General features: G+C 41.5%; 1 protein-coding gene across 1 annotated transcript in view; it reads right to left on the bottom strand.

Moving 5' to 3' along the window:
• The window catches only part of HAO1 (hydroxyacid oxidase 1), a 48,511-nt gene extending 36,888 nt beyond the window's left edge, over window positions 1-11,623 (bottom strand). The window contains exons 1-2 of the mRNA XM_090285218.1: window positions 11,448-11,623; window positions 5,847-5,998 (exon numbers count right to left, since the gene is read on the bottom strand). Coding sequence (XP_090141344.1) covers window positions 5,847-5,998; window positions 11,448-11,584 — 289 coding nt within the window. The 5' untranslated portion in view covers window positions 11,585-11,623. The remainder of the gene's footprint in view (window positions 1-5,846; window positions 5,999-11,447) is intronic.
• Between the last annotated feature and the right edge of the window lie 12,620 nt (window positions 11,624-24,243).

Here is a 24,243-nt window from a genome sequence, read left to right as displayed (position 1 = left end):
ATCTTTAGTCAAGGCAAAATTTTCCCAGCCATGCACAGATGCACATGCATCTGTTAGTCCAGGCTGGGGCATCTGGCCCCTGCAGCTCATGCACATGCCCAGTGATCTGCCCCTGCCCCCCACCACTATGTTGGGAGTGACTCCATTAGCCCACCTTCTCACAGTCACATTTTCATTGATTAAAGTTGCCGTTTTCTTTGAGAAGGCACTGGCTTCATTAATCTACTTTTGTTATGCAATGTGTCTTAAGTACTGTGCCTTCTGCTCCTCTGACACCCTTCCCACCCCTTGCCTATTTGCAGGATTTAGGGGATTTCTCTGTTTTTTAGGGACCTGTGCTCCATTACAGTGTCTTTTTGTATTTGATAAAATTTTTAATGAGCACAAAACTACTACATGAATAAAAAAATTATAAAGATCATCTACTCTTGTTGGGAATTTTCTGTTTGTTTGTTTGCTTGTTTTTTGAATTTTCTCATTGTGGAGGTTTCTTTTTAAATCCTCACCCAATGATATATTTATCGGTTCTAAAGAGAGAGGAAGGAAGAGAGAAAATGCAATGTGAGAGAGAAACATGAATTGGCTGCTTTTCATATGTGCCTCAAACCAGGGATCAAACGCTCAGCCTTTTTGGTACAGGGACAGGGCTCCAACCAGCTGAGCCACCAAGCCAGGGCTCATTGTGGAGTTTGTTTGTTTTTCCCTTTGTTTTTGTCTTAGCAGCAGAACTTTTTCTTTAAAGAACCATTTCTCTGAACTTCAACATGCAACAGAAGTGGCTCAGTGACACACCTAGCTTCTCTGAGATCCTTGGGTACAACCCCAGCCTCCTTCAGACACAGTGAGTAAACCACTGATCTCACTTAAGCTGCTCACTTTATCAATGGGGAAACGACATAATCCTAGAGAGTGCAAAGGACCTGTCACAAGAAGTGAAGCTGGTAGTGATGAATTTCCACATAAATCAGATGTCCCAGCCCAGCCAGACAGCCCAAGGGACAGTTGTAGCCCACAGAAGTATTTGCTTTGGCCCACACATTGTTGTCCCAATTTTGATTAATTTGCCAACATTTAAAAACCAGGAGATTGCACATAAAAATCAAGATTTCTGGCTTCTCTTAAAATTCTGAAGATTGGCAGCCCCACACCTCACTGCCTTGCAGCACCAGTTAACTGGCACCAAGCTAGGGCTGCCCCCTTTTTATGGAAACTGAAATCTCAGGTTTGCTAGTCTCCAGGGAGCTTGCATTGTTGTTTCCTGGACTTCGTCCCTCTTTGGATATTTACATCACCAGCCTGTCCCTTAAAGCCATTTTTTGAAGTTCCTGCATAAAGCTTAACAAACAAAAATGCCTTCAGCAAGTGAAAAGAGCCATTTTTCACTCCCTTTAAGGCATAAATGGAGTGTGCTTTCCTGAAAGCGTTTTTCTTGTGTAGAAGAGAAAGATTTGGGGGACTCTGAACTCTGAGGGGCAAATAAAAAGGACACCGCATTCTGGGAAGCTTTCCTTAGCATTTATCTCATGGAATCCTCACAAGAACCCCTAAAAGTAAGAGCAGTTGTTCGATTAGGACTGCCAGATATAGCAAATAAACATACAGGACATGCAATTATAAATGATTTGTTGTTTATCTGAAATTCACCTGTTCATTGCCACTTTGAAAATGAAAAAAAAAAAAAAAAAAAAAAAGAGCCGTTTCATTGGCCACTCTACAACCACATAGCCGTGTAGGAAAGTAGAGCTCTGTTCTTAGGCCCAGCTTAGACTGGGGATGTGCCCCGCAGTGGTAAGAAGAAAGGCCAAAGGCCCTTGAAGCAGGGCCCTGTGAAGAAGTCTGAAGAGCCAACAAGGAAGATAAGATTGTGGTACCATGGCAAATTCCAGAACTTTCTGGATGAGCATTTTAATTATTCAGGCCAGACCATTCTCTGGGAATTTGAATAAACCTCACCTACACTTACTGACCAGGCTGAAGGGGATGCTGTCTCCCGAGAGAATTGCCCACTAACTCTGACCCCTTGAACTTGGCCCCAACTTTTTTAGTTAGTGGCCATGACCCTGAAAATGGGAACCTTGACTTGGGACCAGATAATTAAGAGGGTGGGATAAAGAAGAAGTCCTCTAAACAACTTCCATAACTTTCACAATTTCCCCAAGGATTTCCATATTTTGAAGCAATAGAGTGAATCACATATCAGCTGCCTAATTCCATGTCAGTTTTCTGAGTTTTGAGAAAAGAAAGTAATCTCTATCAAATATGAATGTCCTTACACTCTTCCTTAAATTTGCGTTTGCTTATATATAATGTTGAGTTAGCCTGTCTTGGTTTGCATCCTTCCAAAAGCCAATGATGAAACAAACATGTGAGCGCAAGTCTTTAATCTGGGTTGTTCCCACTCACCCAGTAATAACCCATCCATCCTAACATTTGTCATTCTGCTGCCAGAGAAAATGGCAGGCAAAAAGTGGCAGGTTCTGATACAATGGTAAATAACAGGGGAATCTATCCCAGGCACCAAGAGCATCTCTAGACATGCATCCTTTCCTTCCAAGGTCCCTGTTCATCCCACAGCCAAAGCATGCCAATTATGGGATACTCTTTGTCAGGAGCTGATCACGATCACCATTGGTTTTCAGAATTAGTCTCAATACTGCATAGACCATCAACCCATAGGTGGTAATTAGAATATAGAAGAAAACCTTAAGGATATTTATTTATATCCTTGAGGGAGGGTTCTACTGCAAATCTGGAATATAAACTGTGATATCACTGCCAGACAGGAACCTGATCCAGAATCTTAGATTCTCCAGGGCACTGAGTGTACCCTTTCCTTGCCAGTTCCTCTGTGTCTCGTGGCACCCACCTTTACTCTGCCTGTTCCACCTTATCCCAATGTCTATCCAGTATCTCACTCTCCTGCGGGATCTGCTCAGAATGCTCTTAAAATGATAAAGTAATTACTTTTAGGAGATTGTAATTGACAAATAAATGAGCTTCCCCTCATGGCATTTTATGGAATTTTTCTGGAAATTAAAGGTTAAGAGCCCAGACTCTGGAGCCAGACTGACTAAGTCTGAATCCTATCTTTATTATTTATGAGTTGTATGTGGCCCTGGGCAAGTTATGCATCTGCTGTGTAAAATGGGCTTAATAATACTACTACTTTGGGCTGCTCCAAGGACTCGACATTTTAATACTTGTAATATATTCAGAATAGCGCCTGGAACATGCTAATAACTTTATAGGTGTTTGATAAAGAAATGTAAAGGAATACTACAATCGGTGTTTAATAATGCCTCATGGTTAGTGCCAGGAGGAAATAATGTTGGATAAAATAGTCCTACCCGGCTATCAAATTATAGTTTGGAAAAAGCTTTCTTCTCACTTTTCTTTACACCCCACCAAAAATAAGGAGCACTGACGTTGAACTCCACCAGAAGTGAGGTAGAGAGTAGTCCTGCCATTTACTAGCTAAGGAAACTGCTTTCTCTGGAACTCTGGCTCTTTGCCCACAGAGTGGGGAGAGTGACACCTGTCAAACATCAAATAAAGTAATACCTATATAAATAATTTGGAGGCTCTAGGGTGTTTTACAAAGTGAGTTCGGCTTACTGCCTTCTTCTGCTTCTTTTCCATTCTCTTCATGGTCCTGTCTCTATTTTTCTTTCCTCTTATAAATTTAGTTTGTATTGTTTTCTTCTTACACAATAACTCAAAGGAAATTTTATGAGTATGGAACAAAAATAGGAAGAATATAAAGTCAGGAGCAATCCTATCAGTCATATATAAACACTTGTAAAGAGTAATCTGCCTTCCTAGTCTTTAAAAATAAGTGCATTTTAGGGCCTTCTTATTGTTTGTAACTGTTTTTTAAAATTTTCTTATATTATCATTTCTCTCCATACCACTACACTCTATGATATGATTTTTAAATAATTTATCTCATTTTTAATGTGCCCTCTTTTTTGCAACCTATTTCCAATTATGTGTTCTTTTTCCAAATTTCCTCCTATTGAAAATAACGGAGACATGAACATCCTTGGAAAAAGGTCTTTCCTCAAAATTATTACTATTTCCCTGGGATTCTTAGAAGAAAATGTACGACATCACACAGAATTCACATTTTTTAGACTTTGATACACAGTGCCAAATTATTTTCTAGATGATTATTTCACTCTATCTCTTGTCAACAGTATTTGAAAATACACATTTTCTTTATAACCTCATCAAACTGTATAATCTTTTTATTTTATTTACTGATTTTAGAGAGAGAGGAAGGGAGAGAAAGAGAGAGAGAGAAAAAGGGAAACACCAATTTGTGGTTCCACTTATTTATACACTCATTGGTTGCTTCTTGTATGTGCCCTGACTAAGGATTAAACCCACAACCTAGGTGTATTAGGATGACACTCTAACCAACTGAGTGACCCAGCCAGGGCCAAACTGTATAATCTTAAAAATAATAATTTGATTATAAAATATAATATGATTATAATTTACATTTACTTACTTGTGAAATGGAACAATGTCCATGTTTATTGGTAATTTTATCTCTCTATATGTGAATTTCCTATTTATGTCTTTTTTTATTTACATCTTTCCATATATTTTGTATTGTATGTTATTTTATTTTTCAAATATAAGGGCTCTTTACACAGAAAGGACATTAAACCTTTGCAGTATCCTATTTTTTTGTTTTCATTGTTTATAACAATTTTAGACCACAGAAGTTTCATTTTCTTATGTGGACCTATTTTCTTTAGTTTTAATGGTTGTTATCTATGGCATGCCTGGGAAGATCTCTACAGTCCCAACTTCAAATAGATAGGCACTTAGTATTCCGTCCCCCTGCCCAAATTTCAGGATTACCGCAGACAAATGACTGCGGCCCAGAGGCCACTTCTCGGTGCATGGTCCTAGAATTCAAAACAGCTCCAGGCTCAGACCTAAGTGTGTCAGTACAACCTCACTGGCTCATGCTGATACCCCTGGCAGAATTCTGCAGAAGACATTACAAGGAGGGAAATGAATCCACGAGATGCTTAATTCTTAGAACTAAAATGCTTTCAAAAAGTACTTAGTTGCTACTCTTTGGGCCTGAATTGCCTGCCCTGCCTGTTAGAGTCAGAAGAAGTCAGAATTCATTCCCAACTTTGTATGAGTTTCTGAAGCAGAACATGGGGAGAGTAAGCATTTGTGCCTACGTTCTCCAGTGTCCACAGTTGCAGAGCACTGGCTCTAATGAGAAATGTCTTTATATCATCTTTGAATCTCTCATCATTCCCTTCTCCTAAAGCAGTAGGAAATGCTTTATGGGGAATATAAACCATCAGTTAAAAAAAAAACATGGTCCAAATTTATGGCAGAAAACACCACCAATCAGGTTACTGCATTTGTTCTTTCATTGTGACAGTCTTATGCATTTGAGGGAGGCAGGAAGGGCTTTGAAATAAGGTACCATGAGGTTAAATCCCATGTCTGCCACTACCGAGCTGTTTGACCCAGGCCTCCATTTTCTGAGATGTTAATATTAATTCTCATTAAATAACTAAAAGTTATTGAGTCACTACTCTGTGCCAGACACCATTTTAAGCACTTTATATTGTATGTGCAACCTGAGAAGGAAGGCAGCATTTTTATCTCCATTTTACACCTGATAAAACCAGTCATACAGTTCAAAAATAGAGGAGCATCATGTGCAAGACCAGGCATTTTGAGGGCAGAGTCAATGAGCTTAATTTCTGTGGCTGTAAAAACATCCAGGGAAATGTGGTACACACAGAGCAGGGAGTCACTAAACGTTAGTGCTCTTCTGTCCCTTTGGGTGGTGACCTGCTTCCTACCTCGCACTGTTGCAAGCTCCCCATCCACGTGAGCCATGCACTGCATGGCTGTAGCCCCGACGCAGATTGGCATACTGACTCTTTGACCTAAAACAGAGGTCGACAGGTCTACTTCAGCAACATTCCGGAGCATCCGTGGATAGAGCTTCCATCTAGAATTTTTTTTAAAAAAAACAGAATTTCAAAAGCATAATTAGAGCTTTGACATTATGCCTTAGACAAAAAGAAAAAATTTTCTTCTATTTTTCCCATCAAGCAAATTACTTTACAGAGCTAAAGGAAAAGGGGGCAATCTGAATGTTAAGACAGAAAGCAATGAGGTAATAATGAATTTCTCAAGCCATTGTTCAAACTGAAGTATATTTAACAGACAGTAGAATTTGCCCCTTTGAGTGTAAAGTTTTGTGAGATTTGACAAATGCATACAGTCGTGCAACTGCCAAAACAATCGAGACCTACAACAGTTTACTAACCTGGAAAATTTCCCCATTACCTTTTGTAGTGGAACTCTCCCCTTACCCATCCTCTAATAACCATTAATCTGGTTTGTTCGTTTTCCTGTCCCTATAGTTTTACTTTGCAAGAATATCATATAAATGGAATCAGTAAGTAGGCTTGTGAGCCTGGCTTCTTTCACTAAGCATAATGCATTTGAAATTCATCCATGTCGCTGCAACTATTAGATTGTTCCTTTTGGTTGGTGAATAGTATTCCGCAGTTAGAAGGTAGCGCAGTTTATTTATCTTTTCCCCGGATAAGAGATATTTAGGACATTTCAAATTTGCTACAATTATAAATAAAGTCACTATGAACATTCACTAAAGTTTTTTTGTGAACATAGAGCCTTCAATTCACTTCCCCCAGGCCATTTGAAGATGGTATACAGAGTAACTGCCTCAGGCAGTTACTTTTAAAATTATAGTATATTTTCTTTTTCAAAATCCTTAAGCTGAATTCTGTATCCATTGAAGAATAATAATAAGGGAAGATAAGTTTTCAGTTTAAAATTTATTTTCTTCAGAAATATTATTTGGCAAAGACTGGAGTTTTCGACTTAAATTTTTTTTGATTACTGAACATTATCTTAAATGGTTTTGCCTGCAATTGTTTTGTGTTACAATAAAAAATACCAAAACCACCCTGGCTGGTGTGGCTCAGTGGATTGAGTGCCAGCCTGTGAATCAAAGGGTCACTGGTTCGATTACCAGTCAGGGCACATGCCTGGGTTGCAGGCTGGGTCCCTGGTTGGGGGTGCATGTGAGGCAACCACATGTTAGTGTTTCTTTCCCTCTCTTTCTCCTTCCCTTCCCATCTCTCTAAAAATAAATAAAATTAAAATGAAAAAATGAATTTTTAAAAAACACCAAAACCAAGAACCAAAACTTCACTAGTAAAATTTACAGAAGAACTAGTTTTATTTCCTCTCAGCAAAAATGATATCTCCTGTTTTTTCAGGATTATTTTACTCCTAGTCAGTAACTGACTTAAGCAGAAGAAAATACAGCCCTATTCTAATGAGCACTAAGACAATAAACGTAAGTACATACGCATACGTACCTATCCAGCACTTAATTTTCATTACCTACATTTAACTCGGCTTCCAGGATAGCGAGGTTTTTAGCTAACATAGTGAAGTGTGATTTAGTAATGGAGTAACCAAAATAAATAGAACCTCTGAAGTCTTAAGTGAAGCCTACTTCCTACAGCGGAAGGAGAAATTCTGCCTTCATGTTACTTTGAGCAATAGCTAACGGTCTGTAATCTAACCCTTCCTCATATAATGAAGTAAAAACATCCAGCCCCTGAAAAGCAAAATAAAGAAGTTTTACTGTGTGATTTCTTTGCAATGCCTTTGAACATTATATCGTCATTATTTTCTGTCACACCACATACTCTGCTTCTGGGCATCTCTTCTCCTCCACTGACCCTCACAGCATGATTCTTTCATCCCCATTTTGAAGGGGGACAGGCAGAAGCCTTGAAGAACGTTTTTATTACTAATCACCTCTAAGTGTATTATTAGAATGAAAGGAAGAGATTTTAATAGCAGATATTGGAGTGCAGGCCTTGGAAGGCATTAATATTTACTTAGAGCTGAGGAAACAATGGAAGCTTTTATGAAGAGCACACACAGAACTGCAGAGCATCAGCTGTGCATGTGTGTGGCAGAGGGACATTTTTAAAAGCCCAATTCTCACAACTCGAGGTTCCGTTCCATCTCAGGAACTTTACAGGTGTCCACATGGTGGCGCAGTCAGTTTAACTCTGTTCCTGCTTCCCTACACATTTTTTTTGTTGTTGTTTGTTCTTAGGATAACGTTAGGGAGACTTATCAACGAATGCACAAAATGCAATTCTTAGACAAAATTACACAAAAATCGATAATAGAGTGGGTAAAAAAGTTCTCTAAATAAAAAGTCCTCCACGTTTAGACATTTTCCAAAGAGCAATTACAACTAACTTTGTAAGATAGTTTCAGTAACTTTTCAAGTCCCACCCAACACCACTCCCAACTTAAGTGATTTTTCCCCCCAAATTTGTAGGAGTTGATTATGACTTTGGACTGTGCTCTTTTGACACTTCCACTTTGGAAAAAGTATGTGAAAATTGGCAAAACAAATGAACAAATGGAATAATAAAACATTTATAGGGGATGAAAAATAAGATGCCTGAGCAAAAGAAGTAGGGTAAAGGTGGGAATCCTTTCACATGGCTTTTGACCCACACTTCACATCCAACAAAGGCCTCAAATTTTATTTGTCAAAAAATCAGATGACATTCACACTCCCCAAGAGGGAGTCTGTTGAAGGAAGACATTCACTCATCATCCAGCTGTTTGTGCTGTGTGTTGTTACTGAATCCCACCAACTGAACAGTGAATTAATGTTTTATAATTCTGGTAAGGTGACCATATTGCATTCTAATTTCTCCTCCTTATATTTTATTCTGAGCATTTAAAACATAATAGATATATATTATAGAATTTTTATAATCTTATTGTCTACCATTCATTTTTTAGTGGTTTCTGAAGTCCCTTGTATCTCCTGAAATGGTGCATTGATTGCGTGTGTGTGTTTCTGTGTGTGTGTGTGTGTGTGTGTGTGTGTGTGTGTGTGTCAACACTTGTCTGGATAAAGAAACCACAGCTTTGGGGTAGAAGCGGAGACGTGGAAGGGAGGGGAAGAAAGAGGACAGAGGGAAGGCAGGGAAGGAAAAAAATAGAGTTGTGATATGAGATCTCTTTCCATATGAATCCTCAAAAACAAGAGACAATTAGCTACTTTTCATAATGTAAGATCAAAAAGCAACATACTTACCCATTTTGCAAACTAGCTAAATGATTCTGTGACATTTACATCTTATGAAAAGGATACTGAAAATGCCACTGGTAAGTTTATATTGCTCCTCAAATATTAAAAGAGAATGATATCACTTTTACCATCTGTTATGTGAAAGTGTCAATAAGTGATGCAACCGGAATGAGAATAGCTTCCTTTTCTAATATCATGAAACTTCTAAATGCTCAAATTATAGAATCATTTTCTACCAATGACAATTATGCAAGATGCCAAAAAATATGTGCAGACCATTGTTGAGAAGGATACATTGAGTTAATATATGAGAATCAAATTATTGCTTTATTTATTTATTTGTTTGTTTGTTTGATTTTTAGGGGGGGGAGAGAGAAAGAAATATGGATTGTTGTTCACTCATTTATGCATTCATTGGTTGACTCCTGCATGTGCCCTGACTGGAGATTGAACCCACAACCTTGGCACATCAGGACAGCGTTTCAACCAACTGAGCTACATGGTCAGGGAAAATTATTGTTCTTTTTAAAATAAACTCCAATCAGGTAAGAACTTGTAAGATGTAGCAAGCTGACATTTGCTCTGTTCTTGTCATGTTTGTAATAGAATAATCTGTTCTTCTGGGTGGTTCTATCTATTTGACTTTATTTGTCCTTTTGTTGGGGGGCACAATAATATTAGAGTCCCAAGTGTTACCCAGAAATGTCTCCAAGCAACTTCTGGGTCATCAAAGTGTCCCATGTCCCCACACTCCAAAATGCAGTTGTCACAGCTAAGTGCAGAGAGATAAAAGCTGTAACTGTGAATGACCTTTTGTTCTACTTGTCAGAGGATGAGGTATATAAATTTCATAAATGACTTTAAAGTACACTGTCATTGTGTCACAACAGGCTATTTGAGGTCTAGTTGTTTTGTAGTCTTCATTTAAATCAGAATGAGAGATTTCAGGTTGATTCTCTTCACCCCATCAACCCAAAGCCACAACAACCCTGGCACAAAATCTATTCTTAGTTCAATGTGATCAGCTGGATGCAGGGTGAGGGATGAAGGGTCACGCAGCAAGTTACACAGAAAAAGAACTGAGATGTTACATGGGCAATGGCCCTTCACATTTGTTGCATTAAAAACTCCTCAAGAATCTTAAGCCCCTCCTCTACTCTTAGCCAACTTTTCCTTTCCCATGGCTGTTTCAGCATTTTCTCAGCTCGTTTGGCTTCCAGAGAACATCTGAGACAAAGTCAAGGCTAGAAAGGGTTTGAGAGAGACCCCCATTCTCGAGCTCCTACATTAATTTACAGGGAGTCTCCGCTGCTTGCCAGGGAACACCTTGGTTAGAATGGTTTCATTTCTCCTAATTCAGACATGGAAAAGTGATTTTGAGGGATTTTGCCTAGACTAAAGAAGAAATCAAGAAGGAAGGCAGGTTCTTTTCCCTGGATATTTCCTGCCTTTCTTCTTTAATGTATCACCATCAATGAGCACCCAGGACACTCATTGGCTTCACTACAGGCTATAATGTAAATGGATGAGCCTGAAAGATTGTAGTGTATTGAGGGCTCTTCTCCTGTACTTGAGCAAATAAACCATTTTTTTTTTTTGTTAACTGCTGAGAGATAAAGTACTCTTTTAAAGTTATTGTGCTTCTTGTTTTTGTTACAAGCAAAAACCAAAAACCATGACACCCACCATCTTGTGCTTTGAAATATGAAAGTCAAGGGAAAACTAACGTGGGAAGAGAAATGAAGCTCTTTGGAGCAGAGATAAAACAGCAAAGTTGAAAGATTAATGCTATATAGACAAATTGAAATCTAAAGTGAAAGTTTAGACAACAGTAATCAAAATGAATGATAAGGGGCAAAGCCAGCAGGATAGGAACATTTGAGGCAACAATCTGTTCTGGCTCAGCCAGAGAAGATGATTATCTGGCAATTAATGCTCTTTCACACACCATAAACAGGCCCCCATCATGCTCAGAGAAAAAGAAAATGCGGTTATCAGAATTTACCATTGTTCTTCTACATACTTAAATTAGTTATCCACATCATTCCAAGTGAGGGTACTTAGAGTTGCCTTTTTCAGTCAACTGTTCAATAGTCCCAGGCTTGAAATATTTTAAAACAAGTTAAAAGCCCAAGAGTTCTCACAATTTCAAGAATTATCCCCTCTCTACTAAGCATATATCTAGACAAATAATTCCACATCATCAACATTGAAACTAGGAGAACTTACTTTGGTAGAATGTTTTTGTGTAACTTTAAAACATGACTTAAAAATAAATAAGTTTTCTTACCTGGAAAACGCTGCAATATTATCAGCCAAGGTTTCCTGATCATTTGCCCCAGACCTATAATAGTCATATATAGATTTCTGAAGTATTGATTTAGCATGCTGTTCATAATCACTGATACAAACTAGTCGAGTGAACATTTTCACAGGTTATTGCAACCCCAGGGTGCTTTTATTTTTCTCTTGTGTTGCCTTTTCTACATCTGGATAATTCTGTTATTTGTCAATTATTAATAGATGTTTTCCAAAGTTCAGAGTTAGACCTCTGGTGTTACATTAAATGAGCAAATATATGCTTAGACTTTGAAATTTCATTTGCAGCTATAGGCCAAAATAGAGCAACACCTAAGCTGTAAGAATTGAGGTTGAGGAAGCTGTAATGTCTGTCACATCAAAAAGACAAAGGGCTGAGTTAAAATTAACGACTTCGAGAACTGCTTGCATGAAACCATTCTTGGCTCAATCCTGCTGCTGCTTCTACACCGTGTGTGCCTTCACTCCTGAGTTCCAGTCTAAGAGCCTCCACTTAAAGCTAGCTGTTCAGCAGCTGAAGTCCATCTGCATACACCTGCATGAGAATTTTCTCTTTAGCTTGGAGCCTGCTCTTCTAAGCATGTGAAATACTAAAGTGCTCTGGAATCAAGGCACCCTGGAACAGCCCACAACCAGGGATGGAAGGGAGTTGGTGCGTAAATACCCAACCACTCACTCCCCTGGTGGCTGACTGAAGTGCGTATTCCACCGTGCAGGCTTGAGTTGTCCACGGTGTTAGCTGGTTAATAGCCCACCCTGGGTTGGCTGGCTTCCTTTCCAATCCCATTTCCTTACTCCTTAATTTACTTTAAGGAGCTTTGTACTATTAGGATTGACATTTAATTACCAAACTAACTAATGCTTATCTTTTGCATTGGTGTGACATTAAAATTGCTACTGGAGTGAGAAAATGTGTTAATATGATAAGAGAGCCCTATAAGAAATAACTCAATCTCTCATTTAAAATCATTGTGAGAGGAGAAGATGGCGGAGGAGTGAGGGGAGGCTGCGCTTTCAGGCTCCCGAGACCCGTCCGCAGTTTGGGCTAATTGCAGACAGAACATCTCAGTGAGCAGCTGAACACTGGCAGGAGTAGAGCCTTGGCACTGCTGGATTAGAGAAAATCCATCTGGGAACAACCTGTTTAGTGAGGATAGCGAAGGAAAAGGGGATGAAACGGGATTCCTGACTGGGGTGGCTGCCCAAGCTGCGTCTGGAAGTACACAAAGGCTTTTTGGCGACCACAGGCTGCCCTGGAGAGGAGTCGGGAGGAGAGCGGATCTCTGCCCGCTGGCAGAGACGGGACTAGAACAGGTGGCATCTGGCACTGAAAGACAGGAGACAGCGTACTGCTGTGCAAGTGAGAACATAATTTTCCTTTATATTTTTCTCTTGTGGATGGCAGAGAGGGGTGGAAAGTTTGGGGGTGGTAGGCTGTTCTTGAGGAGCGCAGGCGCAGAGGCACGCTCATCCACTCCCCAACCCTCCCCTTGGGTCGCGGGGGCGCGCATAGGGAAGTGCTCTCACTCACTGGCCCAGGTGTGTGGAGCAGTGAGTCCAGGCGTCCCTCGGACACTCCCCAACGGACATAAGATCAGTGCCCCAATGGGCACAGGGAGGGCCCACTGAACACGCAGAGGACCGTGCACAGACACCCCTAGCCAGCTCCCGTGGGCGCCGGGCCCCAGGCCGGAAAGCAGACCACTAGCTCAGGCTCTGTTCGTGCCCGCCCAGACGGGTGAGGGAAGGCGGGCGGCTGCAGCATGGGAACAGCGGGCGGCAGCGACTCACAGACGCTCACTTCCACTGAGCACAAGTGTCCGGGGGCCTGCCCTAAGAGGCGAGAGAGACCAACTCCTGGAGCGCGGCTTGGTGGGACTGAGGCTAGCTCTAGGGCCGCCTTGCTTGCGCACAGGTGCGTGAGTGCGGAAGCACCTTGGCCCGGCTTCAATAGGCACTAATCTCTCACTTCCACTGTGCCCAAGTGTCTGGGGCCCCGCCCTGGGAGGTGAGAGACCAGCTCCTGGAGCACAGCGCGGCTGGGAAGACCCCAGGAAAGCTCTCAGGCTGCCCTGCATGCGCAGGGGCGAGCATGCAAAGGAACCTCGGCTGGCTCCAGTGGGCGCCAAGGGAGTGCGCTGTGCTGGCCAACGCGGGCGCACACCAGTGCTGCAAGGAACAAGAACCCCTGACCCACCACATTAGACCAGCTGGGGACGCAGAAAAAGAACACAACACACAAAGGCTGAATTGAGTAAAAACATTCCTTTTTTTTCCCATTCCTTAAAAAAGGGAAAAAAGAAGAGAAGAGAAGAAGGGGGAAAAAAACAAAACAAAACTATATCTCTAATTTGTTTCATGCAATCTCTCCTTCTCATCCTTTCTCTTTAATCGTTGTTTGTTTGTGTGTCTAGTTTAGCCTCCCTTTCACTCTAAATAATAGAATATAATTACTATATAAATCCAATACTATACAATCCCACTTTCTTACTATATTCTGCATTTTCCATCCTTTTCTTCTATTGTTATTAACATACAATGTAAATATTACCTACTGTCTTACATAGTCTCAACTATTATTAATCTATCATCCCCTCTCTCAAAAATCATATTTTTCCTCCCTAAAAACAACTCTTATCTAATCTTCCTATAGTATAAAAGCTCTAATCTCTCTACATTTATATTAATACTGGTTTGTTGGCTGACAATAGCAGGATAGAGAGTGGGGAATATTTTTGAGGGTGTGGGTCTTCTGCCTGGGCTGTGTGTTTATGTCTTTAACAGCATCTCCACAAAAGAACTCAAGATAAAGTGGACAGAGTGACTCTCAATTAACTACCTAGAAGGAAGATCCTACCAAAGAACATGTCAAATATAACCAGACAGCATAAACAAATGACATAAAGGGTACCCCAAGGACAGCAGGCTCAGGAGATCAGAGACTGCACCACTGAAACCCCCAGATCTACCATAAAGAATCCCATACCACAAAGGTGGGAAGTCAAAGCAGACAAACCCAAAAAATAAAAACAAACAAGAAGAATCCAACATGGTAAGATGCAGAAATAACCCCTCAATGAAAAGAAAAGAGGAATCCCCAGAAAGAGAGGTAGCCCAAATGTCAGACACGGAATTCAAAACAATGGTGGTGAAGAAGCTCAATATACTCGACAACCTTAAAAACAACTATGACAACCTCCAAGGAAGTTACCAGCAGCTCCAAGAAAATTACAGGGAACTTGCAGAGAACTACACCAGCATAAAAAAAGACATAGAAACTATTAACAAGAACCAGGAAGAAATGAAGAATTCAATCTTTGAACTGAAAACACAGTAGAATCAGTCAAAAGCAGACTAAATGAAGCAGAGGATCGGATTAGTGAGTTAGAAGATAATGTAGAGAAAAATTCCCAGACAATACAGCAAAATGAAAAAAGACTCAAAAAGTATGAAGAAGAAGTAAGGGAATTAAAGGATAGCATGAGGAAAAACAATATCAGAATCATTGGAATTAAAGAGGGATCAGAAGAACAAAGAACAGAAAAACTGATAGGAGAAATAGTGACAGAAAATTTTCCCAACCTGATGAGAGAAAATTATACAAGTTCAGGAAGCACAGAGAGTTCCAATGAAGAGGAACCCCCAAAAACCCACTCCAAGGCACATCATAATCAAAACGACATCATTCCAAGACAAAGAGAGAATTCTAAAATCAGCAAAAGAAAAATAGCAAATAGCATACAAGGGAGCTCCAATAAGGCTATCGACCAATTTCTCAACAGAAACACTACAAGCCAGAAGGGAATGGTCAAAAATATTTCAAGCAATGAAAAACAAAGGTCTACAGTCAAGAATACTCTACCCAGCAAGGTTCTCATTCAAAATCGAAGGTGAAATAAGGAGTTTCCATGATAAAGGAAGACTAAAAGAATACATCTCCACCAAACCAGCATTGCAAGAAATGCTAAAGGGAATGTTCTAGGAAAAAGGAAAGAAAAAATAAATAAAAAATAAAGAGGAGAGGAACAGAGGTACAAAGGGCAATGAATAAATACACATCAATACCTCGCCTTTATCGACCTCACGAAGGCGTTTGATCTGGTCAATCGAAGCGGACTCTTCAGCTTGCTACGGAAGATTGGTTGTCCACCACATCTGCTTGCTGTGGTCATGTCCTTTCACGACAACATGCACAGCACGGTGTCCTACAACGGCGCAACCTCTGAGGCCTTCCCAGTCAGCAGCGGAGTAAAGCAGGGCTGCGTCCTCACGCCTACGCTGTTCGGAATCTTCTTCTCCATGCTCCTCCAATACGCCTTTAAGGACTGCAGCGAGGGTGTCTTCATTCACACCAGATCCGATGGCAAGCTCTACAACCTGGCCCGTCTACGAGCCAAGACCAAAGTCAAAGAGGTGCTCATCCATGAGATGCTCTTCGCCGACGACGCAGCCTTGACATCACACTCCGAAGAGGGACTCCAGCAGCTAGTCACTTGCCTTTCCCACGCATGCAAGGAGTTCGGACTAGCCATCAGCCTGACGAAGACGAACGTTATGGCTCAAGGCACGGGGACTCCCCCATGCATCACCATCGACGGATACACCCTGGAGGTTGTCAACGATTTCACTTACCTCGGGTCCACCATCTCGAGCTCTCTGTCAGTCGACTTGGAGGTCAATCGGAGAATCGCCAGGGCAGCCACAGTTATGGCCAAACTGAACCGGCGAGCGTGGAACAATTCCAGCCTCACTGAGAAAACCAGACTGCGCATCTACCAAGCCTGCGTACTCAGCACTCTCCTCTATGGCAGCGAGACGTGGACCACCTACGCAAGGCACGAAAGGAAACTCAACAGCTTCCACATGAGGTGCCTGCGATGTGTCCTGCATGTCACCTGGCAGGATAAGGTCCCCAACACCGAGGTGCTGAAGCGAGCCAACATGAGCAGTTTGCATGCAGTTCTTAGTGAGAGACGCCTCAGGTGGCTCGGCCATGTCAAAAGAATGGATGCAGGCTGTATTCCCAAAGACCTCCTCTACGGCGAGCTAGCAGAAGGCCAGAAGATGACAGGGTGCCCAAAACTGCGGTTCAAAGACATCTGCAAAAAGGACATGACACAATGCTCCATCAATCTCAACACATGGGAAGTTCAAGCAGACGACTGCGTAGCCTGGAGGCTCGCGGTCAGGCAAGGTACGTCACGCGCAGAGGCTGCGCGCAACGAGGAGGCGGTCCAGAAAAGATCGAGGCGGAAGCAGCGTCAACAGCAGCAACAACAGCCATCTGCCTTCACCTGTAACAAGTGCGGCAGGGATTGTCACTCCCGAGTCGGACTGCACAGCCATTCTCGGCGGTGCAGATAGACTCTCAAGAAGCTACGCCATCGTCTCTCGAGACGGACGGCTGCCGATGACGGAATAATAACCTTAAATGTAAATGGATTAAATGCTCCAATTAAAAGACATAGGGTAACGGAATGGATAAGAAAACAGGACCCACATATTTGCTGTCTACAAGAAACACACCTGAAAACAAAAGATGTACACAGACTGAAAGTATAGGAATATAAAAAAATATTCCAAGCAAACAGACCTGAAAAAAAAGCCGGGGTAGCATTCCTCATATCAGACAAAATGGATCTCAAAGCAAGGGCAATAAAAAGAGACAAAGAAGGACATTTCATAATACTTAAAGGAACAATCCATCAAGAAGATATAACACTGATAAACATATATGCACCCAACATAGGAGCACCCAAATACATAAAGCAAACACTAGAAGACCACAAGAAAGATATTAACAACAACACACTTATAGTAGGGGACTTCATCATTCCATTATCAACAATAGACAGATCATCAAAGCAAAGAAACACCAAGGATATACAGGCATTAAACAACACACTAAACCACATGGACTTAATTGATATATATAAAACTTTCCACCCCAAAGAAGCAAAACATACTTTCTTTCCAAATGCACATGGGACATTTTCAAAGATAGACCACATGATAGGACACAAAACAAGCCTCAAAAAATTCAAGAAAATTGAAATCATATCAAGCATCTTTTCAGACAACAATGCCTTGAAACTAAAAATCAACCTCAGAGAAAAAAATTAAAAACATCCAAACTCATGGAGAATGAATAACGTGATATTAAATAACGAATGGGTTAACAATGACATCAAAGAAGAAATCAAAAAGTTTCTGGAAACTAATGATAATGAACACACAACAGCCCAAAACATATGGAACACAGCAAAAGCAGTCCTTAGAGGAAAGTTCATAGCAATACAGGGATATCTGAAAAGGATAGAAGAATCTCAAATAAAAAATCTAACCCTACAGCTACAAGACTAGAACAACAACAAACAAAGCCTAAGGCAAAAAGAATGAAGGAAATCATCAAGATCAGAGCAGAATTAAATGACATAGAGACTAAACAAACAATCCAAAAGATCAACAAAACTAGGAGCTGGTTCTTTGAAAAAATAAACAAAATCGACAAGCCTCTAGCCAAGCTCATCAAGAAAAAAAGAGAGAAGACCCAAATAAACAAAATCAGAAATGAAAGAGAAATCACGACTGATACCACAGAAATATAAATGATAGTAAGAAATTACTACAAACAACTGTATGGCAAGAAATTTGACAACCTAGAAGAAATGTACAAATTCCTGGAAACATATAACCTTCCAAAACTGAGCCAAGAAGAGGTAGAAAGTCTCAACAGACCAATAACAAAGAAGGAAATTGAAACAGTAATCAAAAATCTCCCTGCACACAAAAGCCCTGGATCCAATGGCTTCGCAGGCGAATTTTACAAAACATTTAGGGAAGAACTAACTCCTACCCTCCTCAAACTATTCCAAAAAATCCAAGAAGAGGGAAAAATCCCAAACTCTTTCTATGAAGCCAGTATTACCCTAATCCCAAAACCAGGTCAAGACACAACAAAGAAAGAAAACTACAGGCCAATATCACTGATGAACATAGATGCTAAAATCCTCAATAAAATTTTGGCAAATAGGATCCAGCAATACATCAAAAAGATTATACACCACAATCAAGTGAGATTCATTCCAGGGATGCAAGGATGGTTTAATATTCACAAATCAATAAATATAATACATCACCTAAACAGAATGAAAGACAAAAATCACACAATCATATCAATAGATGCAGAAAAAGCATTTGATAAAGTACAACATCCATTTATGATGAAAACACTCAACAAAATGGGAATGGAGGGAGCATACCTTAACATAATTAAGGCTATATATGAGAAACCTGAAGCCAACATCATACTCAATGGACAAAAACTGAAAGCGTTCCCCCTGAAATCAGGAACTAGACAAGGCTGTCCACTCTCTCCAATCCTATTCAACATAGTGTTGGAAGTCCTAGCCACAGCAATCAGACAAGAAAAAGAAATAAAAGGCATCCAAATTGGGAAAGAAGTAAAACTATGATTATATGCAGATGACATGATAGTATAACTAGAAAACCCTATAAACTCCACTAAAAGACTACTCGATATAATAAGTGAATTTGGGAAAATAGCAGGGTACAAAATAAATATACAGAAATCTAAGGCATTTCTGTACACCAACAATAAAATATCAGAGACAGAAACAAAAAAGAAAATACCATTTACTATAACAACAAGAAAAATAAAGTACCTAGGAGTAAACTTAACCAAAGAGATAAAAGACCTGTACTCTGAAAATTACATAACATTGAAGAAAGAAATTAAGGAAGATACAAATAAATGGAAGCAAATACTATATGTTCTTGGATGGGAAGAATCAACATCATCAAAATGGCCATACCACCCAAAGCAATTTACAGATTCAATGCAATCCCTATTGTTACAGAAACAAGGGACTCCAAAAATCCCCAGAGTTTGCTGCTGGGGGATGGGGAGAAGTAAGCAGCTTTTCAAATGCTTCCACATACCTGAGGCTGGTGGCCAATGTCTTTCTTATGCAAATGGCTTTAATGCATCCAAAGCCTCAGGCAGATGGGAGGGGTCTTGAACCAGGGGATGGTATGGAAAGCACACAGAGCCTACGTAAGGGTCTGTGAATGGTCAGAACTGTTTGCAACGCCCACTGCGTCAGAGGACGCAGTCAGGGATATATAAGCAGCTGCAGACATTTTAGCTGAGACTCTCTCAAGCTCTCGTTTGCGCTCTGGCTCTGGCGCTCAGACTCTCTCTGGCTCTCGCTCGTGCTCTCACTCTGGGACTCTCGCTCTCTGGGTCGTGCTCTCGCTCTGGCGCTCTGACTCGGGCTCTCACTCTAGCTCTCGGGCTCTCTCGCTCTCACTCTCTCGTGTGCTCCCTCCACGTGGCTTGGTGAAGGGGCCTTCTCCATGTGGCTTGGAGAAGGGGTCTCCAGGCTGTTTTAAGAGGCTCTTGCCATGCAGTTTTGAGAAGGAGAGAAGATCCACGCGGTTTGCAGAAAGAAGGCAGTTTGCAAGGAGGCTGAGAATCCGGGTGGTTCTGCATTGAGAGCTGGAGGGCATCACAGCACAGAAAGGACCTCCCCAATCAGATTGAATGATTGGCAGCTGCTGGTAAAGCTGAACTGTGTTTGGAAAGTAGGGAAACGGTTTCTCTAGCTTTCCTAAAACTAGCCTGGTTTGGAAGGGGGCGAGGCAAGGATATGTGTTTGTGGGTGTTTTAAAGAGCATAAGACTTAATAACAGAAATCCGCAAATAACTAAATCTATATAACTGTTAAATAAACAATTCTTTTTCTTTTCACCAAACTCTGGTATTGAGAGTTATAATTTTGGCGGAGGGCAATCGGGCCCCTAACTAAAGAGTCCGTGGGTTTGTTTTCAACTGGAGCAGCCCAGGGGTTCTGTAACAATTTGGCACCCCAGGTGGGACATTAATAATTGCCTGTGGCAGGTCGACCCCCTTGAGAGACACCTTCTGAGGGCGCCGACCGCCTAAGCACGCCATTGTGGTGAAAAGAAAATAGAACTGAGAAGGGATTAGAGAAGTAAGATTGTTTGCTAAAACTTATTTCTGTGTATTTCTAAAATAATGGCATCGTGGATACTAGATTTGTTTGTCCGATTAGGAGAATTCCTGGAAGTAATAGAATTATGGATGCCGGAGTGGTATATATGTTTTCTAGTCCTTGGGATTGTTTTGGTTATAGCCATTAGCATATATGTCTGGGTTAATAAGAGCAGTTCTGGGCAACTCCCTGATGGCAGTCCACTGGAGAGAATTTTGGAAAATTGGGATATGTACTGTCGTTATCCTATGACTAAGAAAATATTAATTTATTACTGTAACACTGTTTGGCCTGAGTATGTTCTGGGTGGTAAGAAAAGGTGGCCTGTGAATGGTTCTCTGAATTACCATGTGATTAATCAATTAAAGGGGTGCTGTCTGCAATTGGGAAATTGGGAAGATGTTTATTATCTAAATGCATTTGTAGAGTTGCATAATAAGACCTTAGCAGAAATGGAGGCCCAAATAATGGTGCAGAGGAAAAAAGAGGTCTCAAAGCCTTTTCCTGAGAGTCAAACGCCAGAGGAAAGGGAGAATGAGGAAGTAGCCCTCTTTAATTCTCTAAATCCGGGAGACAAAGGCCCTAATTTGGCACCAAGCCAGGCAGAGGTGGGGGTGGTTCAGGAGGCCATAGCTTCCGCAGCAGTGGCTCCACCTCCTCTGCAGGAGGCCCAGGCTTCCGAGGTGGCGGTTCCTGTGGCGCAGCGCCCTCTGCAGGCAGCCGCAGATCCTGCAATGCCAGTGGCGATGGCACAGCACCCTCTGCAGGTGGAGGCTGCTTCCACCATACCACCTCCAGAGATGGGAGTGGCTTCCGCGGTGCCCGCCCTTTTGCAAACTCAAGGGACTTCTCTTGCACCACCCTTTTTGGAGCCAGCCTCTGAAGTGACTGCAAAGTCAATGACTCCACCCTTACAGGAGGAGGAGTGGGTCTTCCCCGCCAGAACCCGCCAAGGAACTCAGTATAGTCAGGGGGCCTCCCAATTCGGAGCAAGCCAATTCCCTCTACGGCAGTACCCAATAGGTGGAATAAATCAGCAAGGCCAGCCCTCTGGCTACTATTGGGCCCATACTCCGTTTTCCACTTCAGATTTGCTAAATTGGAAAAATTCTAACCCCTCATATAGGAAAGATCCTCAGAAGATGGCAGAGCTTGTTGCCTCCATTTTTGCCACTCATAACCCGAACTGGGCAGATGTACAGGCGCTCCTAAATATTCTTCTAACTGGGGATGAGAGGCGACTGGTTACAAGTAAGGCTAATGAAGAGGCTCAGCGTCTCCATGAAGAGGATCCCCATGGGACCCCCGACCCAATTGTGGCAATTCCTTGGACAGAGCCTAACTGGGACCCAAATGGTGGAGGCCTAGTTCCTTTGAAATACTACAGGAAGTGTATATTGGAAGGACTTAGAAAAGGGGTACCCAAGCCAAAAAGCCTGAATATGGTACAGACTATTCAGCAAAAACCAGATGAGGATCCTTCTGAGTTCTTAGAGAGGATCTATCAAGCCTATAGAAAGTACACTGATGTTGATCCACAGGCACAAGAGAACATAAGAATGGTGAAGATGACATTTATTGGGCAGAGTGCCCCAGATATTAGACGGAAACTCCAGCGTATAGATGGAGTATTAGGAATGAGCCCCTCTCAGTTAGTGGACATCGCATTTAAAGTTTACCATGCAAGGGGAGTAGAAAAGAGAAGACAGGACCTGATGTTCTTTAAAACAGGCTGGAGAGGCCAGAGGAAGAAAAAGGACCCTAAAGAGAGGAGGAAAGAGCCATTGGGCAAGGACCAGTGTGCCTATTGCAGAAAGAAGGGCCACTGGAAAAATGAGTGTCCAAATCGTAAGAAGGGAAGTAGAAATGAAAACCCTTGCACCCATTCGGACCTGGGGACAGAGTCTTACTAAAGACCTGGAAGACGCAAGGTCCCGAACAGCAGCTGGCTGAACAATGGACTGGTCCCTATGATGTTTTGCTAACAACACATTCTTCGCTGAAGCTGGTAGGAATCAAGTCCTGGATACACCACACATGGGTAAAATGAGCACCGCCTGAGGAGGACACAGACCCTGCTGCTGTGACTGACACCAAAAGGGAAAGTTGGACCTGCACTCCGGAAGAAGATTTGAAATTACTCTTTCGAAAAAAAGGACAGTGAACTGAAACACAGATTAAAAGTGTTTCTTTTGCTTTAGGCATGTGCTTGCAAATCTAGGGAATTTTAGCTGCTAAATACTGAGTTTGGGTAGAGTCCTTTGCAGTGTGGAAAAGAATTGGAAATGGGTTATGGTTAAATCTCAATGGGTAAATATATAGAAAGGTTGTGAAAGTTTTTAAACCTTGGAAAAGGGAAACCTCAACTACTTGTGGTCTAATTGTATGGTTACTGTACCTCTGTATTGGCATTTAGCCATTGGGGACCTATAAAAGGTCATTTGGAATTCCCTGTGTTGGGATTGGCATTAGCCATTGGGGACCTATGAAAGGTCATTTGGAATTCCCTGTGTTGGGATTGGCATTAGCCATTGGTGACCTAGGAAAGGTCATCTGGAATTCCCTGTGTTGGCATTTAGCCTTGGGACCTATGAAAGGTCATTTGGAATTCCCTGTATTGGTTTGGCATTAGCCATTAGAGACCTATGTAAGGTCTAGAATTCCCTGAGGCCTAGGAAGGGTCTGGAATTCTCTGTATTGGTACTGAGTTTCAAGTGCATTGTAATCATTCCTGGAATGTGCCTGTGAGCTCATTCCTTGACCCTCCCTGTTGATTAGCATATCTGCAAAAACCAATAAAAGGAAGCGCTTGCACTGCTCAGTGCTGACCTGCCTGAGCCTGCAGCAGCCCTCCGTCCATCCCACATTCTATCTGCTGGAATTACTTGCGTGCCCTCGACCACAAAGTACTACAACACACCAACATACACCACACACGAGAATAAACTCAAGATGGATCAAAGACTTAAATGTAAGCCATGACACCATAAAAGTCCTAGAGGAAAACGTAGGCAGGAAAATTTCAGATATCTCATGTAACAGTATCTTCACGGATACATCTCCTAATGCAAGAGAAATAAAGGAAAAAGTAAACAAATGGGATTACATCAAACTAAAGAGTTTCTGCTCAGCAAAAGAAAACATCAGCAAGATGAAAAGGAAACCAACCATATGGGAAAACATATTTGCCCATGACATCACAGACAGGGGACTGATTTCCAAAATATATAAAGAGCTTATACGACTCAACATCAAGAAAACAAACAACCCAATTAAAAAATGGGCAAAGGACCTGAACAAACACTTCTCCGAAGAGGACATGCAGAAGGTCCATAGAAACATGAAAAAATGCTCAACATCATTGGCCATCAGAGATGCAAATAAAAACCACAATGAGATACCATTTTACACCAGTCAGAATGGCCATCATCAACAAATCAACAAACAACAAGTGCTGGTGAGGATGTGGAGAACCGGGAACCCTACTACTCTGTTGGTGGGAATGCAGACTGATTCAACCACTATGGAAAACAGCATGCAATTAACTCAAAAAACTAAAAATGGAACTGCCTTTTGAACCAGCGATTCCACTGCGAGGATTATACCCCCAAAATTCTAAAACACTAATTCAAAAGAACTTATGCACCCCTATGTTCATAGCCGCACTATTTACAATAGCTAAGTGCTGGAAACAACCTAAGTGCCCATCTGTAGATGAGTGGATAAAAA

This window comes from Furipterus horrens, unplaced genomic scaffold, assembly GCF_987537825.1.
Source record: "Furipterus horrens unplaced genomic scaffold, mFurHor1.1.pri manual_scaffold_8, whole genome shotgun sequence".
Taxonomy (NCBI): Eukaryota; Metazoa; Chordata; class Mammalia; order Chiroptera; family Furipteridae; genus Furipterus; species Furipterus horrens.
This window is presented reverse-complemented; position numbering and strand designations above follow the sequence as displayed.